At 48.3% G+C, this 27,104-nt stretch overlaps 1 protein-coding gene across 2 annotated transcripts in view; it reads right to left on the bottom strand.

Moving 5' to 3' along the window:
- The window catches only part of LOC100678942 (suppressor of lurcher protein 1), a 166,612-nt gene that overhangs the window by 65,914 nt on the left and 73,594 nt on the right, over positions 1-27,104 (bottom strand). For both annotated transcript variants that reach the window (XM_016988296.3, XM_031931677.1), the window contains exons 6-9: positions 21,621-21,777; positions 19,876-19,935; positions 17,393-17,601; positions 13,893-13,970 (exon numbers count right to left, since the gene is read on the bottom strand). In XM_016988296.3, coding sequence (XP_016843785.1) covers positions 13,893-13,970; positions 17,393-17,601; positions 19,876-19,935; positions 21,621-21,777 — 504 coding nt within the window. The remainder of the gene's footprint in view (positions 1-13,892; positions 13,971-17,392; positions 17,602-19,875; positions 19,936-21,620; positions 21,778-27,104) is intronic.

Below are 27,104 nucleotides of genomic sequence, written 5' to 3' on the forward strand. Positions count from 1 at the left end.
GATGCAAACGACGACGGAGGCGGCGGGCCGTTCGTATACTTATGTGTATACGCGCGTGCGGAGTTTACAGCTGTCGCTGCACATAATGCACCGAACGCGTGTGTGTGGACGTGGACGAATGTCGTTTGGCTATTGGATCCGGCTTCGACAATTATTGATGTACAGTTGCTGCCTTCTGTATAACTAGGAATTCGGACGAAATTTGCGTTTGATTATTACCGGCGATCGTTCCGCACTGCGCGTTCTCGATCATCCTCTCGCTGCGTGCTCGTCGATCAATTTTCCGTGGAATCAAATGCCGGCCAAATGTGATTAAAAGCTCGGTATAGAGTATCACGATTATACCGAATGAAGCCGTAAAAGAAAAATCAAAGCTGCAACATGAATTTTCAGACTTTATATGTCAAACTCTTCGAATTTACTCTACCGGTATAAAATGTTCAATCAATCAGTGTCTCGCCAGCTGAAGCGCACGACGCGAAAAAAAAGCCAAAAACCAACATGTGCTTGGTGTGCATCTTGAGGCTCATAAATAGCCGATGACTGCTGACACGTAACGCACGCGATCGACCTATTTTCGCGAGCGTAACACTGTGCATATGCATCATACCTACACACACACACACAGCCTCGGAGCGGCTTAACGACAAGGAGTTAAGAAGAAGAGTAGTAGGAGCTGCGAAGACGAAGCGCGAGAATAATAACAGCTTGATTTTAAGAACATTCAAGCTCGAGCTTCCTAGCCAAGTGCGCGTCGTTTTCTTGCTCGCTGGCGAGAGTTCAGTAACGAGTTTCGAACCGGCTCTCCCGCTGCCCAGGAATGATCACCGCGCGCTTTCTCTGTCATCTTTCCGATTTACTAAACCACTTAGGCGAGTGAGTCGCGCGCGGCGCCGTGGCGCTCCCTTACTGTTTTTCGCCTCGGTTTCGCCAATAGCAAGAAATTCAATTCCGCTTCTGCGTCTAATATCTGCCCGGAGAGAGACCAGCCGACGAGCCATTGTTTATCGCACACACACACACACACACACACACATGATTGATTTATTTTTCGTTTCCTCCGTACACACCTTGTGTATAAGGGCCTGCAATTATAGGTCACCGTGACACTCGCCGTGCATTATGCAAACACGCCCATAGTGTAAAGCTCGCGCCCGTCTTTTCTCCCACGCGCGCGCAGCGGCGGTGAGCTTTTTCACGCGGTGCAACAAGCTCTCCCTTTTTTTCGCCCCCGCGGGCGCGCGAGAATTCTAAACAAGCGCCGCGTCTTTTGAGCGGGGCGCCCCCGGCTGCATATTTGAAGGTCCGGAGCCTGAATTGAAAATAACAGCCGCACCGTTAAGAGCGAGCTTGCGAGAGTATAAATACTTGCTGCGCGTGCACGTAGGTGTGCTTACGCACATGCGAGAGCTTGCAGCGAGCAACCGCACGGAAAGAGAGCGCGTAGTTGGAGCAGCAAAGCGAACGCCCGGAGCGGCTGCAGAGAGAGAGAGGGCGCCATGCATTATGAGTTTTATGAATATGACACAAGTCGCTTTAAAATAAATATTGCCGCTCCCTCTCACAAACTCGCATAATTATGTTTAACCTGGAGCAAGCGCACGCGCGCGCGCGGTAGCTCGCGGCTCGTGCCGAGAGAGAGGTCGAAAGGTCGCATATGCATTATTTTTCCGTGCGTATAATGTAATGTAACTCGGCGCGTATCGCATGCGCGCTCGAAATCGAGGATAATCGCGACCGCGCCGCCAATGACAATTACGAGATTTCGCGGTGCATTAGAGCACTTGTTTGAGACTTTTTTCAATATTGCTCTCGCGAAGCGACGCGTGCGTGTATTATAGTCGCGTTCAATGTCGCGCGAGAGCCATGAATAATGCATACGACGCCTAGGCCATATTATAAGAGCTGTGCGCTCCTTGGCCGGGGAAAAATAAGACACGCGGGAGCCATACTTATCGCGATGCAAGAGTCCGCGATAATGTCTCTTTTTTCCGCTTCTTTTTTCATCTTCGCGTCAAGCACAAGTCAGCGGGTCACTGAGTGATCAGCACGTCATATGTATTTTAGGAAGACAGATCTACTGCGCTGATTGTGACTGACCCGATCTTGACCTCTAGTACAGGTTTAAAAATACTCTTAGTGTATACATAATGAATAAACGCTCGGCGAGCGCATATCTGGAAGATCGTTTAATTCGCTATGCACAAGAAAAGCTGTGCAAGCTCGTCTCCTCCGATTGCCCCTGATTCGCAACAATCGTAACGCGGTTCATTCATCACCCACTCGTCGCGTCGCAAAAAGCTCCCCGAGAACTCTCTTTCACACACACACACACACGCGAAGTGTACAACGAAATCTCTCTGGCGTCCAGCTGAATCTCCTCGCTAATGCCTCCCGCGCGCGGGCGCCTCACTCGACTAATGATAATTGCCACATCTCGCCTCGATAAACTTTTGCTAACCGGAAGGCGCGCGCGGGAGTCGAGAGAAAAATTACTAGTCTCATCCGGGACTTGCTTTCGCGGTAATAACTCGTCGGCAAATCGGATAGTCGCGCGCGCGCAGCTCCATATAAGAAATGCCTCGAGATTTTCGCTACTGCCACGTGAATTTCATCGGGGAAGCGGATCTCGTTATCGTTCCCGTGCTTTTTACTTCTGGCGTTTAGTGCTCGTTCATGAAAGATACTACCTCCGTGTGTGTACGCTGGAGGAAGTTTTGGGAAATATAATAGACGAGTTGAGTATTGCCGTCGGTTTCTTTTATTTTTAGCTCTCTCTTGCGGAACTACTGGATTCTCTATGTATGTATAGAGCAAATGGAAACTTGCTCCTATATCCGCGCGCCACGTGTTTATCAAAACTCGAGCTCGACAATGGGTCGCGCGCTGACTGACTTCCATTGGGGAGTGGGTTTCCGAATTTTCAATCAAGAAAATTTTGATTGGAAATTTCAAAGTTTCATGGAAGTGGCGTTACGTCGAGACCGCAGCGCGCGCATAACAGCCTCGACCTACAATATAACTGAATCTTTATTAGGAAATGTATTGTCGACGGCTTGTATAAGCAAAATCGATCAGCTATTTTGTTGCCTCGCGTCGTCAGCAAATTTGCATCGACCGAAAGCGGCGCAGTAGTTCCTAAAACTAAATTTGTTTCGCGTACGTTTGCTCCGAGAGAGGCAAGATAAAGAATTCTCTAAAATGGTCCATTCTTGATGATTTTCCGACTCCGTTTTTCTCCTATGCTTACAGAATCCTACTCCGGAAATATGATTCTCCGGAGAAGCAGGAGCGACCGTACTCTCTCTCTCTCTCTCTCTCTCTCTGTCTCTCTCTCTCGCTTCACGCAGTGACGGTTCGCTAACATAATGTATAAAGCTTTCTTTTGCGCGAGACTCCCGTACGTGTGTGCGTCTGACATTTTTCCGCTGTATCAACTGAGAGACGACGGAAAGAATACCCCGGGAAAATACGATCGAATTTAATTCGCGCGCGAAACCAAGAGCTGAAACGCTAGCGATATTACCGCGCTGCATTAAATCATCCGCTTAAAATCCAATTCGACAGGGTCATGCGTCAAACGCGAACGACGTCCGCAAAACAACGTCGCTGCATTCCTAGCGCGAGCTGCACGCGCAAGCCTTACTTTATGCGGAACGAATTATCGAAAATTTATTCGAAGCGCGCACTTAATCGAGGAGCCGCCGCGATCGAGCAAGCGCAGCAAAAGCAGCAAAAAGGAGAGAGAGAGAGCCTCCCCCGCGATGATAAGTCGCGGGCGAGTGTAAAAATGCCAGGAACGACGAGGGAGATGGAAAAATGCGGAAATTACATTTAAATGCGGGTTACAAATGCGGGTCGTGTGTTTTGCCATTCTCGCTACATACGATTTCCAGCCGTGCGCTGCTACCGCTGCTGCGCTCTGCTCTCCTTTTTTTCTCGCCCCGGCGCTATTTTTACGACGAGTTTTATTCCTCCCGCTCCACCGCGTTTCCTCCTGCAGCTTTCCCTTTTCTCTCTATTTTCCGGGACTCCGCGGGCGAGTTATCGCGCTGCTCCTCTTTTTTCTCCCCGCCGACGAAACATTCTTGGGAGATTATATCGTTATATTGCTCTTATCGTCATCTCACCGCGCGAAAATTGACCCGGACGCAAATGGTCAAGCTGTTTTTTCTCGTCTTCTAACACGCCGAGTCTGCGGAATTTCATGACCCCCGCAGCAGCTAATAGAGCCGCAGCATCGCGCCGAGAGAAAGCGCGATCGGTGTACACAAGCAAGGCGTGGGAATTCGAATAGCTGGAATAATGAAGCGTCCGATCATCGCTACAAGGAGTATGGTAGGCAGTGCGCGGCTGCAACTTTGCCGCGGCGCCGAGGCCGCATTGTTGACGCGCGTCGCTCGCGCTCGAGTGTTTGCGGCCCCCGCGTGCGCGCGGATCGAGTCGAATAAAAGGGCCCTCGAGCGTGATGTTCGAAGCTCGTTAGGAAACCGACCGCAACCGGGCGAGCTCGCGATCTCTGTGCCGCGATGTTTTCCGAGGCATGATTAGGCAGCGCGTCGGCGAGCGCAATCGGGAATTGATTGGCGCCGGCTCGATTTTCCGACCGAGCTCGTGTGTTATGTACACTCGATTATTAATAGAATCGCCCAGGCGTGCGTGTAATGGAATGAAAGCGTAACGATACTGGGCGTAGGTGGGTCGTGTAAGGAACGAGAGTCGTTGAATCATCGATTTTTATTCGGAATATAAGCGGGGCCGAGTCTACTACTCTCGAACGACTCGACGCGAATGTTTAGAATCACGCAACAACCGCATTGGCCGAGCGAGAGGCCATCGTCTATTATGCAGTTCTAACTGTTAATCAAGCGATTAATTCATTATACGGGCCCGGATGTTGCCGGGCAATGCTCACGCGTGTGCATTGTGCGCAGCTATTTCATGGCTAGCTCACTCGAAAATCTCGCGCGTAGCGGGCATTAGTAATTGATATTGAAATTTAATTACCGGCTAATTATCTCGCAATTATTCCTACGCTGAAAGCCATTGTTAATACAGCGAATATAATCAATGGAGCGCGCTTCTCTCTAGTTTATGTGCCCTCTGAACGATGCCTTCTATGCTCGGCGAAAGTCAGCTAAAGAATTAACACGTCATCTGCATACAAATAGCTGATCAATGAATTCCATCGCGCTCAGGATAGTAGTGCTCGTAAAACGCAACGCGGAACTTATTCATTATAGAACTGTTTTCACTCGCGTATTATATATCGGACCGATATAAACGAAATTTGGTATGCAGGTTACGAGCGCGTCAGGCCGTATACAGGAGTAAACAAGGGTGAAAAATGTGCGTTCGCTTTTGTCGCGCAGAGAAAGATAAATTTTCATCAACGAAAGAGCCGTACAAAAGAACTCGGCGAAATTATTTCATCTCCGAGGAATACACACAGGGCTTGCCGAATCAAAGCGCGAAGGGAGCATATCGAAATTCCAGGCTGTCAGGAGCCATTACAAACGAGGCGAATTTAAAATTGCGGAATTGCCCCATCTCGCCAGCAGCAGCCCAAGCCTGTATCTTACATTCCTGCGAGTGATATGTGGGCCATCGCTCCTTGGAAAAGGACAAGCCGACCTCGCGACTGGCTCCGCGCGCGCTGCATAATGTATGTGCGCGGCAATTTTTGCCCGGCGGATACGTCTCTAGGCAAATGAGTGAAAATTTATACTTCTTTACGCGCCCCCGCGCCGAGATAAATGCGCTGCCGGGAAGACGCGCAAGTATGATACGTTGTTTACGTTTTTTTTTAATTTTCCAGAGTATACAGGAGAGCTGTCCCTTCGCGTTTTCTCGATGTCACGCAGATCGATCAGAATAACGTTTACCGCGGCGATATATTAAAATAGGATCCTTGAATTCGCCGCATGAATTTTAATCAACTTTTGTCTGGAACGTTCGTCATCCGAATGTTGGCAGCCTGGTTTCTCGAAATTCTCAACTCGAAATTAGAGTCGGCGGTATTCTCCGCATCGATTTTTCCAAACAATCGCAAATTTTTTTGGGATCCTTCCAAGAATATGTACTCGGCGGCTAACAGCGCGCGAAATGTATAATGCGCACGGAACGTCGAGACGCGAATTGCTCTCTTACAATGTCGTCAATCCATCTGGGCCGTGACAATTTCGCTCTTCAAAATTTTCGGTCCAACCGTAAGACTTGAAGCTCGCAAGATAGCTACAATTTATGGGAAGACATCGCAGTAGGCGACGAAGCGCAAACAGCGTGTCCGTCAAGCTCGTCGTCGTCGTCCAGTTAGACCGCAGTCTTGAAAGTACGTGTGCACAACAAAGGCACGCGCAGCAGCGAGTCAGCTTATTCACATTCTAGCAGTCGCTCGTGGACAGGACTGCACACAGCTTCTCGTGTGTGCTGCTACTGCAGCTGCACTGCGCAGAAGCCTGACGTCGCGTACAAATTGCACGTGGCCTCCGGCTAACTCCTACTGCGGCGGCATGAAATAATCATTCGCGGAGTAATATTTAAACCGGCCGCGTCTCTGGTGTAACATCAATCGGAATAATCCCAACTTTCCCGCGGCTCCCTTCGCCCTGCTCTTTTTTTCTTCCATTATTCCAACTTGTTCCCCCCCCCCCTCTCTCTCTCTCTCTGTCTGACTTCCGGAAATACATTAAGCGCACGTGAAACTTAACGCGCGTGATGGTATTTTTTATTCAGCGCTCGACGCGAGCAGTAATTTCTGTCGCTGCTTCCTGGACCGGTGTACATAGGTATACGTCTCGTGTAACAACGATACAGGGAATATTCAATTCTTCGGCGTCGACAAACAGCCGGGCGTGGAAAATTCCGAGGGTGTGAGGTGTGCTTTTTTCTCGCCGCTTGTTTTTTGCGATGACGCGTCGAGCCGAGAATGTTGTACTCAGAGGCCTGGGCCCCCGTCGATATGCCGAGCTGACAAAACGTTCGCGCGGTTCTTATCGAGTTTTCCTTGTTGATTCAGTTGCCGTTTCCATGATTTTCGCTTTTGCGCCGCGCGACGGATATGCGCGAGGGGAGAGCATGTTTTGGAGTTCACGATTATAGGTATATTTTTATAGTTTGTGTTTTCGCGCACTGATTAAATTCTAGCTGTTTTAAAATTCACGATTTCGATTCACGGCTTGAAAATACACTCTCCCAGATACAGTCCGTAAACGGTTTTATCCGTATTAACAAGTTTGTTAAATTTTCATACGCATCGCTATTCTCTGAAACTTTACATCATTTCCTTTGATAGAAATAGCTCTGCAGCGCGAGGTCAAAAGTTGAATTAAATTTTCCACCATCAGGTACCGTTATTTTTCATGCCTTGTTAAAACAAAGTCCAATTATACATGAGCAGAACGACTAATTTAACGGTAGTAGGTTTCGTTAGAAAAGCAAATAACGAGTGCAAAGCTCTGAGGCGAACGCGATATCGCGCAGCAGCAGCATTCCACCATCTGTAAATAAAATTAATTGAAGTCAGTCGTGGACCGAAACGAGAGAGCGCGCAGCCATAGCGGTCCAAAAAACCCAATTTCAAAACCACAATTCCTCTTTGCAATACGCGCGACTCGAAAGCTCGGGAGTCGCTCGCGGCAATAAATAAAAGCAAAATAACGAAACAGCGCCGGCAGTCGGCGTTCATAAAGATAAAGTCCCCGCGCGCGCGCGAGAGGGTGCAGGAGCTTTCGTTCGCTCTCGGGTGATCGATTAATTAGAGCCTACTTCGCGCGTTCCCGGGGAGAGGATTTAACCATCTCCACTATATTTACCGCGCTCACGGCCTGGGCTATAGAGTACACCTGCTGCAAAAGGAAAAGCAGCCGAGGGAGAGGAAGATGTGAGCTAGTAGGTCTTCTGCAGGCTGCAGTTGCTCCTTCCTTTTCTTCCTCTTCCTCCTCCTCCTTTTCTTCTTCTTCTCTGCCTAAGCCTCGTTCGCGTTAATAACGGAAGCCATTAATTTGATGCCGGCGAAGAAGACGGAGAGAGAGAGAGAGAGAGGGAGACGAAAAGCACAGCACTGCTCGAGAGTTTTTCAAGAGCTACTTGCGGCAGTTTCATTTACCAGCTACCAACTGTACATAGCCGGTGCAGTAGCGAGGACGCCGAAGCATCGATCGTCTTTAAAACCAATATCTCATCTGCGCTATTTCGCGGTCTATTAGATTTTCACCGCGCGCTCTAAAGAGGCTGTTACTCGAGCTACCGCTACGGCGAGGCTTACTACTCACTCTGGCTTTTTGCTCGATTTTCCGACTGCGACTTAGCGCTGCTGCCGGATGTAGATAAATTTTCAGCCGATGGACGCGGAGGAGGACGGGAAAAAGAAAGGAATCGCAAGGGGGGATCGATTGATTCGTAGTTCGGATTACCGCGAGCTCTGCTTAGTGTTTGGCTCGCTCGTGCAGCAGCCGGGTAATCGGAGCCACGATGTAGCCGAGCTTTCTACGCTCGAAATCACAGCGACGAGCCGTTGCGGCTGCCCCGATTCGATGATTGCTTCATAATGATTCTTCGACAGGATGTATATAACGATAAGAGAATTCATCCTGTTTATTTCTCCTTCGAAAGCTATTTTCTCAGTTTGGCGCTCGTAAAAATTTCACGAAACTCCAAATACATCCGACGAGTGTCGCTCGCGCCGACAATAGAAGCTTTCATTATTAAAATCCCACCCGATACAGTCGCGCGATTCTCTGTTCAAGCGACCGAATTCATCAAGGAAAGACAAATTAAACTGTTTGCAGTCGCGATCTAAACGCCTGCGACTCGGCGCATTAAGAATTCGAAACGAACACACACACACACACACACACACACACACAGCACAAGCTGTTCTCAAATATACACGCGCACACCTGTGCAGCAGTTTTCAGACCAATTTATGAACGCCCGGAGAATTCTGTTTGTCTTCCCAGCATCTTTCCCACAGCGCTTGCTCTCTCTCTCTCTCTCTCTCTCTCCCATTAAAAATTCAGCCTTGCCCTCGATTCTCCGGGGGAAATATTGTCGCGCGTCCGGCAGCCAATTACGAGCGCGGCGAGGAATCCATCGAATTTTCAATTTAAAATCAATTCTAGCGCGCTGATGGATTGCAAAAGAAAGGCGAGTCATATTCTCGAGAGTGAAAAGGAAATCGATGCGCGGCCCGCATTACGCGAGTGCTTCGGTTTCGATTTCCTGCGCGCGAGAGCTCTATTGTATTCAAAACTCAAAGTATCAGAGAAGAGCTCTTCGCGATCGCTCGATCTGGTTTCTTCGTAGCTCGCAATTCAATCAACGCGATCTCTGAAAAGCGACGCCGATGTGCGCGCGTACAGGTGTTCTCCGGAGAGAGATAGCAGATGCTTCGCTGGAGCCGCAACGGGGTATGGATATCCGGAATGGAAGGCTCGTGTATACAGTGACAAAGGTCGAGGACGAAAAGTAGCCAACGAAAAGCGCAGAGGTAAACTTCATTACCTCGTCCCCTCTTTGAAACTCGATCAATTTCGAAAAAGCATCCGCAATTATCCCAATTGATACCCACTTGCCGTAGAGAGTAGGACGATCGATCCGATCATCAGACCATCCAATTTCCCGAGTAAGCCCTGCGCGCGTGTAATAAAAAAAGGAGGGAAAAAAACACGGAATAAAAAGAGCTTGCATACGCCGAGCGGCCGAGGGCGAAGTTTATGCGAGCATATAGAGGTGCCGTTGCAGGTGCGCGTACGGGGAGTTAACAGCACTTACCGTAGCGGCAGGCGCATATGAAAGTAGGACCACCTCCTCGCGCTCCCTCTTCTTCAGCAGTGTGCAGCGAGCATAGTTTGCGCTCTCCCTCCTCTGTCTTGCCGGCTTTACGCGGCCCGGTGCAGTGTAACACGTACGATAACGCCGGAAAGATGGTTCAAACACGGAGCTCGCGAGACATTACGAGGGGGCTCTATGCGCGTTGCTGCAGCTACGGCCGGGAGAAAGTCAACGCGCCGTTTTCGGGGCTGCGAGAGCAAGAGAGGGAGAGTCAAAGGGGATTGCAGCTGGAAAAGAAGAGGCTGCACGACGGGCGGGAGATAATTTTGCCGAGCTACCAGTTGCCAGGAGGACTAGAGCTCGTTCCAAATTCAGCGTGTTGTTCAGCTCCGTGCAAACTCTACTCTTATTCCGCTCCTTCCTCCCCTTACCCCTCTCTTTCTCTCCCTTGCTCTTTGTTGCGCCACCCCCTTGCTTTGCCGTTGTTAACTCGCGCATTAAGACGTGGATTTACATGAGTAAATACGGCCAGCTTGCGCTCAGGTACAAATTGAGATCGAGGCTGCGAGCTGTGCTCCCTCTCCCTATCGCAGCGAAAAAGCTCTATATACCTACGGCTGTTTTGTACACAGACCGGGCCACTCTCGCAGCAGCCCTCGGAAAAGTGCGTCATGAAATTCAAATTTTCGTCGTTCGTCCGTATGCGCCATTCCGGGTAGCTTCTGCTGCTGCCGTCGCTCGTCGCCCGAAAAATTCGACTGACGAATATGGCTGTTGGGGATTATTGGGTTGACGAGGTTTTCGGACATTTGTGTGCCATGCTAGTCGAGAGTGTACTGCAATTTTCGAACTAGGATTCTCGCAGCTCTACGATGTACGCGTTCTCTCTCTCTCTCTCTCTCTCTCTCTCTCTCTCTCGTGCATTCTAGATTTTCAGTAGTATCGGTCGCGCTACTGTCAGACGGCGCGTGATCACTTTCGAAATGGTTGCGAGTAACGGTCGCTCGGAATATTAGTGAAAGCTCGTGAAAATAAGAACAAGAGGATTATATGCGTCGCCGACAATTTCATCCTTTTAACAATATGAGACACATCGCCCTTGCATCATACGGTAATTGCAACAGCTGCCCGTAAATATTGGTTCGACGGCGCGTTATACGTCTTCGCGTGCGTAAAATTCGCGATCGCTCCTTTTTTTATTACTCCCCTCTCTTTTTTTTGTCGTCGTCGTCATCGACGTCGCGAGCTGCAGAGACAAGGAGATAGGATTACGAGTTTATCGTACGGCACTTTTTCCTCGCCCGCTTTTTACGGCCCCTCGTCGCTTTCCGCATCACTTTTCGAAATCAGTTATTCATATTTTCATCGACGTGCGCTCATAGCCATGAAATTTCAGAAATAGGTCGCGCTGAATTATTAATGGCCTGCGGCAAGGGGCATTCTTTCGCGTACGCGATCGACCTTCTAATATGCACAACAGACGCGACGAGGACTGATTTTTCCCCTCACATAATTAAGTGGCTTGTCACCCCGTATCAAGGTAACGCAATATTATTTTACACGAATTCGGTGAAATTTCAGCGTACTACGATATATTCTTCTCTCGCTGCTGCTGCAAAAGCGCTAAATTATTTCGACGTCCATTAGCTAACTTCATTACACCAGAGTCAGAGTTCGGAAAATTTCAACGAAAGCTTGCAATGTCATCAATTCGGATGAAAACCTGTTCACGGTGAAATCGCGAAAAAAATCCATCAGGCGAAATAATCGAAATAGTCGACGCTTTTCATTTCGAGCCTCGAGGTATCGTGTAATATAATCGCGTCGAAATAAAGGAAGCAGCAGCAGCATCAACAGCTATGAAGGAAGTGTGTAAAAAAAAGGGAAAGTGCCGCGGGCAAAGACAAGGCACGTGACGTGACAAAGGTATTAAAGTTGAGTGACGGCATCTGGCAGTCGGCTGGCGGCAGCGGCATATTGTTTTCGTTTCGCTCCTGCGACAGCTCCGTCATTCTTGCTTCTGCCGCCGCTGCCGCCGTTGGGAGAAATTGGATAGTTCGAGTAAACTTTGATGCTACTCCGATATTACTTTTCAATGGAATTTATCTCTCGAGCCGCCGAACAGCAGCAGCAGTAGCTCTCGCTCACAGGCAAGCAGGCAGGCAAACTTTGCCGCGTGCAAGCTCGCTTGTTGTGCCGCGGCGTTCTTTATCCACGCTTAGGCTACTCCGAGAGGCGGGAGATGCAGTGAGCTCGCGGCTCACGGGCCTGTGTAAGTATTATCTACGGCGCGTACGTGACGCCGGACAATGACGAGAGCGCGAGTAGCGCCGAGTCAAATCAAGCTCAAAGTTCCCCTAGACGTGGGAGAGCTTGGCTAAAAACGTTCATTATTATGCGAGAGGACGACGGAGAAGGCAAAGTTTTTCTCCTTCGCTACGCTCTGATGCGGATCTCTTCTTCTTTTTCTCCTCCTCCTCCTACTACTGCTGCTGCTACTTTTTTGCGAGCGCGACGAAAATGGCTAACAGAAAGAATCTTGTTTTGTGAGGAATAGGGGAAGTTAGTCGAAGGAAGCTCGTCGCGAGTATGGGAGATTCTCCTCTGAGATAAATTGGCTTGAAAAACAAGCTGTGACGGAGCGAAGCCGGTTAAAGCGTTTTCGCCAAGGCGAGACTGCCTGCGCCGATTGATCGATGCGTTGCTGCGCACCGATGGAAAAGTCCGATTTTGTCGAAGGTATTGTACGCGGCGTGAATTAACTAGATTTCTACGATCGTTTATCCGTCCCCGTTTTTGATTCAAATCGCGCGGCTAAAGCAGGGCTTGCGTTAAAACACGAGCTCTCTCGAAAGTTCGGGCGAAACTCCATGCATCTATTTGCATGTGCTTTCTAGTTTGGAATGCATTTGATCCGGTCTGTAGCTGAATTTATATAGGATTTCTATGCTGGAGGATTCAGTAAACGCGAGCCAACACTTTTTTTTTAAATATTTCACTTACCTTTGCGCAGATCTCTGATAAGTGAAAGTTTTTTCGCTGTTATAAAGCATACAGCGCAGTATCGCTAGAATTTAAATCAACCGATGGAACGTTTTGCCAGCATAAACTTTTAAAAACGTGTACTCTAGTAAAAGGCCACGCCGTTTCTGCGAATAAACGCAAATAGCAAACAATAAGTTTCTAATTTGTTTTTCACCCCAAACATATCACTTCGAATGATACCAATTCGCCTACACGGATCGAAAAAAAAAAATACATTCGTTTTCAAAATATCATTCCATCCACACGCGCGTATTCAAAAAGTCATTTGCATATAGTTCACTGCGCGCGAAGGTTATTACGCGTTATTTTTCCGCATATCCCTGCGCGCGAGGCGGAAAAAAGAAAGTGAGAAATAAAAGTAAACTATACACGCGCGCGTCGGGTAAACATAATTATATAAAATGCAAAGCATAGGATAGGCAAGAAAATGAAAGTATGGCGGCTTGCGTTGCATAATTATACCCAAACATAAGTTCATGAATAAATACGTATTTTAGCTCGTGAAAATGTGTAAATGCAAAGCTTTGTTATCGCCGGCCGCTTTCACAATGCCCTCTGACTCGCTCAGGCTGTTTTTAAAGTAAAACAGCGAATACGCGTACGTGGATTATAACTTGGAATCATTATGTCGAGAATTGTTAAAAGTTGATTCTCGCTAACGCATCAGGCTTGCAGAAAAAGCGCGTTTGCAAAATACATTCGAAGTGCTGTTCGATAATTAAGTCACCTGATGACGATACCTGTGTATGGGCGTTTTGCATTCGGGAGCAAATATTTGGCTGTATCGGTGACTGTGCAGTCGCTCGTGAATTCGACCGAAAACTGTTTGTCAATCGACACCAGATACGTGGCAAAAACGGTATCAATTTCCGCAAGTGCGTAACGCGAGAGTCATACGAGCTGTCGTCGGGTGGTTCGAAGCAGTTCCTTACCCCGACTGTCTTGATCCTGTAACCCGGCACGCATTCCACACTCGGACGCGCAAATTCCCAAACATGCACACACACATACTCAAACACACACGAAAGAGAAATACGCTCGGTATTCGAGCGATGGCAGTTGTGTTTACTCACTGGTAGCGCTGACTGCCGGCCCGATGAGCGAGTGCTTGGAGGTGCCGGTAACGGCCCCGGGGACGACCTTGTCCGGCTCTGAAACACATTATTGTAATTATCCTGCGGAATATACAGTGCGCCGTTAATTACAAGCGGGGGCGCGAGCGAACGAGAATGGGCGTCGGTCCTAGCTCTCTCTCTCTCTCTCTCTCTCTCTCTCTCTCTCTCTCTCTCTCTCTCTCTCTCTCTCTTGCTGGGGCGCGCGCGCGATGCATAGAGCATGGCCCAATCTACCTTAATACTGACCCGCGCTACCTCCTGCGCGCCGGTACCCATGATTCATTGCATTATAAATTTGACCTAAGCGCGTGACGCTCTCTCACACCTATATTAACGAGGGCGAGTGGCCTTCTCTTCGGCTGTTTGTCTTACTTTTCGGGTCAAGAGAGGCGCCGCCGATAAGCAGACGATGACGACGCACGTGACTGCGAAAGTTTTTGCATGAGCGATAGATGAGCGAGTTCCCTTCTCCCTCGCAGTGGAGATAGAGAAGATTTAGGAAATACATATAGGTTTTTCACTCCAGGCAGAGGCAGTGGGAGACGGCGACTTTTTGACAAAGGAACTTGTTGGAAACTAACTGTATATCTGCGCTAGCGCTCTCTCGCGCGGCTTCTAACTCGCTCGCTAGCTCGCTACAATGGCCCAGTAACACAAAAGTGACTCTCTCTCTCTCTCTCTCTCTTTCAGTGCGCGCAGCCTCTAATGGAAATCGGCTTTAGAGAAAAACTTGCTTATAAGGCGCAACGCGCTCGCTTCGCTCCCCCGCGAAACTTCCTCATTGTACCTTATTCGTTTAAAGTTGTTCTGGCAACTTTCAAAAGAGCGAGAGAGGGAGAGTAAGCATGTCTGCGTAATCATCATATTACTAGCGAACTGTCTCTCTTCCGCCCACTCGCGCGCTTAGCTGCTCAAACTTTAGCGTTGTCGAGCAGTCCGACGTTATCCCCGAGAATCGCGTGACAGAGGGAGAGATAGCAAGAGACGTCCTGATAATTAGAAGCTGCTTAAAATTTACCTGTGTACACAATCGGATACAACGCGGCGCGCAACCGGTGCTTATTATATTAGTTTTCGTGTACGACCTCTCTGATCCTCCAGATAAAGAATAAGACGAAAAAAACAAGGAAACGCGCGATTAAATAAAGAGTGATTATAGTGCGAGGCCGAGTCGAGTCTGCCGCGCGTTATGAACGATAAAAGCTAATTAGACTGGGCTCAACGCGTGTGTACGGAAGACAATGCGCCACATATTACACTTCGATAATTCACCTCCGCCTCGCGCAGAGAGAGAGAGAGAGAGAGAGAGAGAGAGAGAGAGAGAGAGAGAGAGAGAGAGAGAGCACGCGCGAGCGCATGTTTATTCGAGCCCGCATTCGCCATTAAACCTGCAGCGGCTCTCTCTCTCTCTCTCTCTCTCTCTATCTCTCTGCCATGTAGGTACCTCGTTGTCTCTCGAGTTCGCTCATTCTCGCGCAATTATTAATTGAACGCGCGAGGCATATGCGTGTACACGTATACACCTCCCTCAGCTCTCGGTGCACCTCGTATTCCTTTACAGGCGTGTATTGCTCAGGGGAACCGCGCTGCACTCGATGTGAATCTCTTATTTCCCGACAGCCACGCGCTGTATAAACATATAAGCACTCGTGGATGTACAATTTGAGGCTCTTCTAATATGCCCGGCTTTCTACTACTCTCTCGATCGATCGTTGTTAAACTCGCGGAAACCGGAGGCTGTCGCGCAGCAGCCCCGGGCCCGAAGACAGTGCGTTCACTTGTAAATTGCATCAGTCGCACAATGGCCTTGTGTGCGCATGTGTGTATGTGTGTGTATATACAGTGCTGGTATGTCTCCGTGTTTACGCACCGCGAGGTAGTTGCCTCGGCTCTGAGGGGCCGATGCACCCCGTAGCCGGAGGGAGAAACTGTTCTACTGGCTCAATGTTGCGTACGTTATGACGACGGGACTGCGGACGGATGCTGAGATGGAGATGTGTATTATTATCGTGTATGGGTTAAATTTCTCCGAGTTACTGCTGGCTTTTCGAGAGAGATAACTCGATGTGAACGAGTCGTAGAAGCGATTTTTGTCGTATGCTCATGTAATAGTGTATATCTTTTTGTAGTTTGGTTTAAAGAAAGGTTGCGTGTCTTACTCTAATACACAAGATTATTGTAATCGTTATAAACATGAAAGTCGTTTTTTCAAAGCCAATCTCACGTGAAAAGGAATGTTTGAAGCTATGTTGCGAGACATTTTTATGGATTTAGTTTTTTGCAGAAACTAGTTTGACTGTAGGCATGATTTTTGCATTAATTCGCAGATATCAATTTCAATATTCGGTTTACAGTCGATAATTGCTGTTATCGACGAAGGATATGCGAGAGAAAGGATCTGTCGCTGGTAACGGCGTTATCATCCGCTAAAATAAATTCGCTGGATCAGAACGTTTAGAGCGTTTTCTTCTTTACCAACAAGTGAGCCCAAAGCGATAAAACGGAGAGCATTCGATAAATCAAGTTTGAATTCTGCTGTACCGACGGCGTTAACTGAATATATGTCCGCCCAGCTTGAAGTGTTATATACATAGTATTTCGTATTAATTTTATCAAGCGCTTCTTTCTTGATTCGAAAAAAAGAGTTTTTCCTATAATATAGGAAGAAAGTTCTGATCACGTTCACAAATGAATACCTACAGTACATAACTGTTAGCTACAATAAAACGATAAAAATATCCATTGTTAATTAAAATGAAACGGCAAAGCGTGAAAACGCTGAAGCGTAATTGAAAATTTCTTCTATACGAATTCTCGCGTATGCATACTTTTCCAGATAACATTTTGCCAAGTAATTTGAAAATCTCACAGTACCTTGGATAGCGCGTGTTTCTACCTCGCGCGAATTTTCCGGCTATTTGCACTGTATAAATATAGGATTTCAAGATCTTAGATTCCGTCGCAAATTCATCCCAATAGAGAGACAGTCAAGCAAATCGCACAGCTTTCAAAGTGCTTTCAGCTGGTTTGCCGCGGGTCAACAAATATACACATCCATCGGAAGAAACCTCGCTCCTATCTACTCCGGAATTCTCAATAGCAACCACATATATATATATATATATATATATATATATATATATATATATATATATATATATATATATATATATATATATATATATATATATATATATATATATATATATATATATATATATACACACACGACTTCGAGGATGTGTGCAGCGACGCTTTTACCTCGACTTCCTCGAAAGCAATACTTAGAATCGAAATGCCGCGCGAGTCAAACGATCGGTGAGTGAAATAATTAATAAGAAAGTTTGTTCTCAAATATTGAAACGATCTTGCTTATATAGTATTCATATCTCGCTCTCGCGCATAAAGTCCGGCATATCAGCCGAACGTGCGTGTACATAAACGAGCTTTGCTCATACCTGCGAGGTTATCGTCGATCGGCTGGAATTGGAAGGTCGCCTTGAAGCCCTTGCCGGGCCACTTTGAATTGGCGACGAAGTCGACGTAGAGATCCGGCCCGGTGCTGAGCACCTCCACCTCGGAGTCTTCGTTGCAGAGCACCGCTATTGTCGGCTGGCTCGGATCGTTGCCGTCGTGCACCTTGATTAAATCAGCTCTATTCAGGCAACTGAAACAACAGAAGCCTCTTCGTGAGTGGGCGACCCTATGCGCTGCCGCTGCTGCGTGTGCTACGTACACCTATGCATACCGAAGGAAAATGAAGCGACGCGCCGCTTTCAACGGCCGATGACTGAGCGCGATAAAACAACCCCCCGTTAATTAAAATCTGAGGATCGTTTGGATCAGCACCTTGGGCCGCTGTATGGCGGAGCTTGCAAGCTCGAACCGGGTCAGTCGTTTGCTGCTGCTGTTGGTCGAAGGGAGAGTTGTACGGAGGTGTATATTATGCCGTAGTCGAGTACTTGCACCGCGCTATTCGGTTCACGCTTGTTACGTCGATGTACGCCCGCCTGCGCCGGCTCTTGGGCATCGCTTTAGTGAGCGAGAAAACTGCGGATGTATAGCCGCGCTCATATTGCGCGTACGCCGCCGATAAACTGTCAGGTCGACGAGAATAACGCCGCAAATTGCATGAGGCACGTCGCGGCGCAATATCTCCATCATCATCATCTGCCTAACTCGTCGTTCGCACATTATACTTTTACCGCGCGGGATACTTTCGCCGAAAGTCGAGCTCGCTCGGCTTATTTCCAGTTTCTCGGCCGTAAAAAAAGCGCACACGACGTCTATAGGTGCAGCACGCGCTCGTATACAGTGAAAGAAGAGACGAAGGCGAGGAGAAGGAAGCGAAGAAGAAGAAGCCAGCCAGAGGAGTCTGCAAAGCAAAGGCGCGCGCGCGGCCGTATGATGGAAAACTGACGTTTCCGCGAACACCGAGGTAGAGGCCGGGCGCAAAAAGGAGTTGCTCCGCTGCAGGCCGAACTCGCTGTCGGCTCCAATATGAGATAGGAAAGCTACGCGGGGAGCAAGAAGCCGTCGGCTTGATGCACTGCCAGCCCGTATATCGCCCTATATGCCGAGAGAGTCACTCTCTCTTTCTCTCTCTCTCTCTCTCTCTCTCTCTCTCTCTCTCCCTCTGCCGTGTGTGTGTGCGCGAGGACGACGGGAAAACGACTCGGCGATAGGCGACACGCCGACTTTTAAGGCTCGCTCTGTCTCTCGTCGCTGCGGCGCGCGACGCTGTACAGTCGGAGTCGAAAGTCGAAATGCGTAGTTTTTGACACAATTATCATATCCCGGGTTACAACGTTTCCAACGAGTATAAAGAGAGAAAGCTTCCGAAATTGAAAATGAAGCGCTTTACAGCTCCGCCAGAGCAGCGCGTATTTAAACAAACGAGTAAATCGAGCTCCGATTACATAGCACAGTAAAACACAACTCGCTCGTAAAGCTTCGCGTTTCATCATCCCCTGGGCACCTGGCCGTTTTAAACTGTCCGGACTAACGGTAATTCTTTGCGACGGAAATTAATACACTCGAGTTTTAATTTTTTTCTTTTTTCAAATGAGTACAAAAAATGTCCTCCTCCCCCGCATCGCATTTAGTATTACGATTAAACATTCCTTCGCGCGCTCGAGGAAGCGCATAGCAGAGAAGCAAGACGAAGAGCCTCGCGCGCGCATTAAACACATAAAAAAAGAGGAAAGAAGCGGAGAGCATCCGGCAAACGTTCCTGCTGCTGCTGCTGCAGCTGCTGTGTCGCGCCATCGGCCTGCGGGACTTAATCCTTGATAAATCCCCTCCAAAGTCTCGCTTAATTCCGGCATTGAGCTTTTCCGTAATTTCGCCCAAAGGTCACAGGATAAATTTCACCTTCCTCTAGCTTATTCATCTCGAAACGGCTGGCCGGGCGTTATTTTTCTCACTCAGCCTCGGTGTCCTCCGTAAAGGATCGCTGCATATTCATTCTTCGAGGAAGAGGCATGTGTGTATGTATATAAAGGCCAGAGTTACCAGCGGGGAATTCGAAATTTTCAGTCGTCCGTATATATAGTTACGAGTCCCTGCAACGGCTGTGCGGATACTTGCTGAGTCGCGCGCGCGCCTGTTTTGGAGTTTGCTAGCCGGTTCTCGAGGGATGTCAACTCGGTTGGAAATCTGGGGGTGTTAAGGGTCAGAGTGCACTTTGGAACTCTGATGTGGCTGCTCGCTTCTGTGTATTGTGCTATTGCTTGATGTTATTACATACAGGGAGAGAAATTTGAAGACTTTCGCATGTGCCGCGCGTCAATCTCGGGATGGAAAGTGGAAATAACTGATCCTCTCGCCCGATTAGCTCATACCCATGTCAAGCCTAGATGACAGTCCCATATCCAACGGCTACCTCTATATAGGTCCACACACGCAACACGCAGGGGCTGTACGGTATATACACACTCACCTAATGTCACCCTTCTCCAGTGCCAACTCCTCGAACACCAGGCGTATCCGCTCCTTCGACCTGCGCAGAGAAAAACACACGTATCAGCTTTCTCCTCAGCCGGCACAAACACACACACACACACACGCGCGCGCAAATCAAATCCCCGCGGCGTGCCGTATTTGCTGTCTGACGCGAACGTCAAAAGAACGAAGGAAGATTAAGCCGCGCGCGCTTGTACACAAACACACAGCCAAGCCGACCTATATAAGCGAGAAGAAGCCGAGCTGCGCTATGCGCTACCGATAAAGCGGAATAGATTCGCCGGACGTGATTTCCGGCTGCGCGTCAGATCTCACCGTATATACCTGTATATACGCCTCGTGCAATAGGGGAAGCGCGTTTATAATGTTATACGTATATAGTGAGAGCGTTGCGGGAAATTTCGCAGCACGCGCTCGGCTTTTTCTCTTTTTTTTTTATCTCCGCGCGCAGCAGCGGCGGAGGAGATAATTCTGACTGTCGGAAGAGGCGGCGGCAAGTCGGGGGAGGCGAGGACGACGGATACATCCGCGAGGAAGAGAGAAGAGAGAAGTAAATTGTGAGCGTTAATCGAAAAAGTTTCGCGGTAATTAATATACATGAATTTTAAAGCGCGATTTTAATTGATTCGCGCGCGCGCGCGCGCTGCACTCGCTAAGTTTTATATCGCGGACGAGAGACGGCGGAATTGAATGCGAAACAAGAGAGTTTTTCAAAGTTATAGTCGTCCGACGAAGTTTGATCTCTCGTACTTTTTCGTTCGGGTAATTAGCGTCGACAGTCGCGATAAGGTGTGTATATTTATAAATGATATAAGCGCGTAATTTTATTTATTCGCAGTGCGCGCGAGCGGGGTGTGATTATACGAATAACTTGATGGCGCGGCAGCGGTGAAAATAGTTCGCGGCAATCTCTGAAGTTGGGGCGAACTGTTATTAGAAACTTCGCAAATAAAATTATCCGACTTTCGTCCGAAACGAGCCGGTGAGTAGCATTTCGCGTAGAGACGAGTGAAAATGGAGTTGCGGCCTGTTGTTGTCAAGCCGAAATTGACGCTAAGCCTTTTATTTTTCTGTCCCGGAATTCCGCAGCTAGGCGGCGAACTTGTTTGCAGAGGAAATTACAGGAGTATAGGTATGCACTGCGTTTGTTTCTCGGAATAATAATCCGAAAACTGATACTTTCATAATTAAACTCTCCGGCGACGGTCGTCAAACAAGAGGCGGAAAAAGAAGGAGAAGTCGCCGTCGAAGAAAAAGCGGATGAATAAGGGCGAAAGAAAACGCGAGAGGCGGCGGCGTCTGCTCTATTATTTTCCATCAACTTTTCACTCTAATCCCGGCTGCGCGCAGTCTTTTATTTAATTTTATCATTTCCCGGATAATTTTTTACATCCTCGCGACGGTCAGAGAGAGAGAGAGAGAGAGAGAGAGAGAGAGAGAGAGAGAGAGAGAGAGTACAGTTCGTAACTGGAGGGCTTCGCTCCGCTAAAAAGAAAGTTTCCACCCTACTCTCTCTATCTTATTGCGTGCCTTTGGCTGCTCTCTCTCTCTCTCTCTCTCTCTCTCTCTCTCTCTCTCTCTCTCGCGGGGGCATACAGCCGAGCAGAAGAGAGAAACTTAGAGCACTACAGGCGAGTAGTAGCTGGAGATAGATAGACAGATAAGTAGAGAGACGTATATAGCTATGTATGTATGTGAGAGCATGTACGGGGTGTAACTTACCTCGCGCGAAATTGATAGGAGCAGCGGATGTTCTCCGGGTAGGAGGACGGATACCGGGGCGAGTAGAAGCGCCCGTGCTGCAGCGTGAATTGCGAGCTGACGAACTGGTAGTCGCACATCTTGTTAGGCATGAGCTGGCCGTCCGTCTCGAAGATGCCTGCAAAGTTAAGAAAGTACGGACAATGAGAGAGAGAGAGAGATCGGGACTTAATTAACTTCCAGCCAATTCCCGCGACTTATTGAGAATGCGCAGTCGAGGGCTTAAATTGCGTTGCATCGCGTTTTGCATTGTCTCCGCGCGACTCGCTAATTACGCCGGTTACGCGAGAAAAATCGATGCACCAGCGGCGTAAGAACCAAAACAGCGCAAAAAGCGTCGTTGAGACCTTATACGTATACGCGGTGTTATACTTCGAAATCGCGGCACTACCATTTTCAGGAACATTTGCTCGGGCCGTAGTGCGACACAACAACGACGACGCTCTGGTCCGGTGCGCGAGCTGCAAACGGATTTTCTTTATCCGTCCGCGAGCGCTTTGTGATCCGGCAATTGCATTCCGCAGGCCGAGTCAAAAGCCAACTTTTTCCGCGTCGTTAGGCGTCGCGGCTGAAAACTTGCAAATTACGCGCTGCTGCCGCTGCTCTTCTTTATTCCTCTCTGCAGAGGCTGCTCGTGTGGGCTTTTTTCTGGCGAGCCGGCGCTTTGTTTGCGTTGCAGGGATCCTTCTGCTACTGGTGGACGTGCTTTGGGTATAATTGATTTATTCTTCGCGTGTAAACGACCATCCGCTGATTTGCAATCGAATTCCATCAGCCATTTTTCGTTGAAAAAAATTTATGAAAAATCCACTCCACTTTTGACTGTACAAATCTGACGATCCCTTTTTAATCAACGCACGTGGGGCAACTTTGACGCAGCGCTTTTTTGCTATATTCTAGTTGATTCCCAAACGCGGTTTGCGAGCACAAATCTGCAATTTCAACGAGCTTTATTTGCAATAAAAAATTGCTCGAAAATATAGATCGCGCGATATCCCGCTAAAAAAGCAAAATTTTTAGTGTTCTATTTTTACACCGCCACACAAAAGCCAACGCTCAGCCAAAGCAATATCACGCGGATCGCCTATCGCAATCAGCGCTGCGAATTCTCTTCATACCAAAGGGTAATAGTGACGTCGATTTTAAACAACATCGCGCGCGTCGCATAATCTAACCCATCGTCAAACTGTATAGGTCACCGCAGCTCATTACATACCTACTAATAATTCAAAGAGAGCCGATCGTTCACCTATAGTATATAAATCTCCGCTCGATCAACAGCTTTTAATTGGTCAAGCCGATCGACCACGCGGCACAGCTCCTCAATCAAGCCGGCCGGCCTGCCGTTATGCACCTATACAGCGAGTTGATATCCGCATAGCTCATAAACGTCTTGATTAATACTCGAAGTTTCGGGCCGAGTTACGAGTACGAGCAGCATCAGCAGCCGAGCGTCGCCTCGGCCATCAAAAGCCAGAATACACAGGGGAGTATCGAGTTTTAATCACGCGCGTATCCGCTGCGCGCGCAGAGCTCGACGAATCAGCGCACGCGGGCTCGATCAAAATTAACGCGCGACGCGCATAATAATAAAACTACCAGTCCCTAAACGAATGATTGAGCGCTCGCTGCGATATAAAGCCGAAATGCCGCGAATCTAGCTGCGTTGCCCGGCATACACACACACACACACACACGTGCATAAGCTATACTCGAAAAAGCTCCTCCGCAGGCCGGAGAGAGGCCATCGGATCGAACTTTACGCGACAGATTGATGGATGTAGCGGCGATCTTAGCGCTGTGTACGTATATCTGTATGTGCATACAAGTATATAGCCCGGCGTATATATACGAGGGAGAGGCTCTCTATTTCCGCGCGCTTTTCCATGCGGGTATATAAGGAGGAGAGCTCCCGCGAATTCTTATAAAACGGAACTAAGTAGTAATCCTATTTTATTGAGCTAATAAACCGGAGACTCCGCCTCGCGTACGTACACACACTCCGTGAGACTGGCTGCGTGTGTAGGGTAAGCTCGACTGCATAATAGAGAGAGAGGCTCTAACCATAAAGCCGAACGCTCGTTGGAGAGATACATTTACGTGTCCCTGGCGCTCTCTCTCTCTCTCTCTCTCTCTCTCTCTCATAACGCGTTTAGTGCGTCGCGCGCGCGAGCCTTTATATACACACGCGCGAGCGCTCTAAGTATATACCCGCGCACAGCCGGAAAAGTACGACAAGGGATTTCGCCGGTCTTTCTACTCCGCGGCGGCGGCTGCGAGTCTCGCGTCTGGGCCAATCTCACCCCCCCCCTGCGCTCTCTGCATCTCGCTCTCTGTGCGCTTTCATCTCGCGAGCTTTGCCAGTGGACTGTGTGCTATCCTTTGTGGGCGGTGCAGTCCGCGGACTTTCTTTTTCCTCGCCTCGCTCGCGCGGACTTATTTCCGCGGGGAGAAGCGCATAGCCAATTTCTGGGTTTGAAGGCCGCGCGGAGCTCGTTATGCGCCGCGGGATTGAATCGCGGAATATCACTGGATATTGCGGATTTGTGCGGAGGGGAGAGGAACGAGAACTGCTGCGTCTTGTAGGGCTGCGGCCTGAGGGAAAGTGCGTTTCTTGGAGGTATGAGTGAAACTGAGACGTGATTTGAAGACGAGTCTGACCGGACTCGGATGTTTTCACTCGGCGGTATATGTAGTGTTGCTTATTGCCATCTCGCGTACGAGAGCCTGTTAGCGGAATAGAAAGAAACAGGGGAATAACTCGGCGTAGAGCTCGAAGTCGATACGTTCGCCGACACTAAACTCGGCTTTTATAGCCCGAGCAACAGAGGTTCGCGCGACTCCGGTAAATCAAAAATTCATGAAATCAGCAAGCCGATATCACACGCGCGCTCGCATATTCCCCCCATGAACCGAGTTCAATTTTCTCGCGACACACGTATACCTACATAGAGCACTGCGAAATGCTAATTTCGCGGTCAGGAGAGCAGCGAAACAGGCGGGCGAAAAATCAGCAGAAATATGAAATAACCTCGAGTCCGTTTATGAAGCCGAAATTACATTCAATTGTCTCGTTCCACGCAGTAGCTTTCCTCCTCTTTTTCCCCTCAACGCACACCGGCTACTTTCGCCAATCTGCTGCCTGTGCCATAAACGCGGGCTTTTCCCCTTATGTATAAGGATACAATAATGCCGCGGTGGTGAGACGAAGGAGCTCGCGTTATTGCGGATGCTTACAGTTATGACCGGAGAATTATTTTTTTTTTGCGCCTCACTTTCTTTACATCCTTTCTCTCGAGCTTTTAGATTTTTTCATCGCGCACGCTGGGATCTCGTTTCGTCACCGACATTTTTCAGTCGATACATTCATATCCTCCTGTTTATTCAAGCCGCAAGTACACTCTTTCCACCCGAGCTTGAGTTTTGTTCTCCGCACGACTATATAGCCCAGACAGATTGCGGCACAGCGAAGCAATAGCATAACACACAGGCATTCTCGGGATGTTTATATTTGATTGGCGAGGTTTATTCAACGCGGCCGGCGGCTATATATACGCAGCGCGCGCGTAGCTTTGAAAAAGCAGCACGCGCGTCCGGGTAAACGAATATCACCTCGAGCGCGAAAATTCAATCTGTTTCAGACGCGCGCGCAAACGAAGGGAAGAGGTGTGCGCGTTTCCGTGCCTCCGTTTTTTTGCTCCGCGCGCGCGCAGAACCGGCGTGAGAAATAGCCGTGAAAAGGAGTCGCGAGCGAGAGCGCGCACTTTGTTTAATTTATAAACGCGTGTCCGAGTGCTGCGGGTTATTCGCTAAACTGCGAGCGCTTTGCGTGCGTGGGTGTGGGGGGGGGGGGGGGGGGGGCGTTGGAGTCGAAAAAATGAATGAGTGGAGCGAAAAAGTTTCGCCAACTTCTGGCGTTAATTGCGACTGCAAGGGCATTTGTTTTGCGTTAGGGTGAACGCCGATAAAATAGTTTTGGCTACAGCTGTGCGCTCGCTGTGCGCTTTGTGCGCAATTTTCTATACGGTTAAAGCTTAGACTATGCGTGTTTTGTTCGGGATTAATTGTTCTTACCGATGCTGAAAACTTTACGAGGCTGATTGAATTTTTTTTTTTTTTTGTAACTTTTAATAGATGTAGGTATGAAGTATTCAAAGAGAATCCTTAACGAACATTTTGATATTTAACAAATCTCTCACAAGGAATGTTTAATAAAGCTCTGAAAGGTGCATTTCCTTTATACAAAGCCTTTCCGACTGTAAAGTGCAGGCTTATTGCTCATATCAAAGAAAGGGAAGGGTTTGTATTAAACGACGAAATAGCTGTTTCAATATAAAATGTTCCTTGCAGCTCATCTGAAATGCTTCATTTTATATAAAGTTTGCGTATTCTTCATCTACGGATTTCACGAAATATCCTCCCACGAATTGAAAATTTTCTTCTTCATATCAAGAGAATAATGCCGAGATTTTATAAAACTGATTTATTTTTTCGTTTTACAACTCACTCGTTTCAATTATTCAAAGAGTTTATTACAGGCTGTCGGTTTAAATTTCAGATTACGATCGCTCTAATTAATTATTTTATTAAAGAGCATAAAATGTGATTTACATGCGCAGTGTGCAGTTTAAAACGACGAATATCAAGATTTATACATGCGTTACGAATTCAATTGCGCGCATAGTTGAAAATTAATAGAAAATGATTCCGCAAACATAGAGGATAATCGAAGCGAAATTGTTTCCACTAAGCTTTCGCAAGCTCGATTAAAAATTCATCGAAGAGCAATATTTCTTATTTCCGGGGAAAGCAGAACTTTGCCCATGATGTAAATTTTCGCAATCAAGCAACTCCCCCCCCCCCCCCCCCCGCGTGTACCGTGATAAAATGTACACAATATCGGGGCGCGAGCTTCTTTAGAAAAAAAAAAATCGATCGAACTCCATCATCAAGATACATAGTATACACAGAAGCGGAAGCTTCGGAGAAGCCGAGCTGTTTACTCTGCTGTAGCTAAATGTATATTCAGCGAAAAGCGTGGCGGCAGCCCCGAATGCAGCAGCGCATCTTTTGACGAGAGCGGGCCGAGCAGTGAATTATGACCGCAAAGAGCAATATTATCCTTCCCGCTATATAAGGGTCAGGCTATATAGAGCAACTACGCCCTAATACATACACACACAGCCTCGCGTACTCTACGGCCAATGCTGCGGCCACTTGGCAGGGCTCTAGTGGTCGTCTTGGCTATAAACACGTTATGGCTGCGTGCGGAGCGTTATTAGAAACTACAAGGCAAGAGAGTAGAGGAGGGGACCGCGAGGATAAGGTGACTCGCTCGCGCGCTCATATCGCACACGCGAGCACCACTTGTCGGCTCGCGCGCGCTGACGGGAAACAATTAAGGAGTTAGTTCGAGTTCCGCGAAGACGCGCGCTGCGCGCGCCC

This window comes from Nasonia vitripennis, chromosome 5, assembly GCF_009193385.2.
Source record: "Nasonia vitripennis strain AsymCx chromosome 5, Nvit_psr_1.1, whole genome shotgun sequence".
Taxonomy (NCBI): Eukaryota; Metazoa; Arthropoda; class Insecta; order Hymenoptera; family Pteromalidae; genus Nasonia; species Nasonia vitripennis.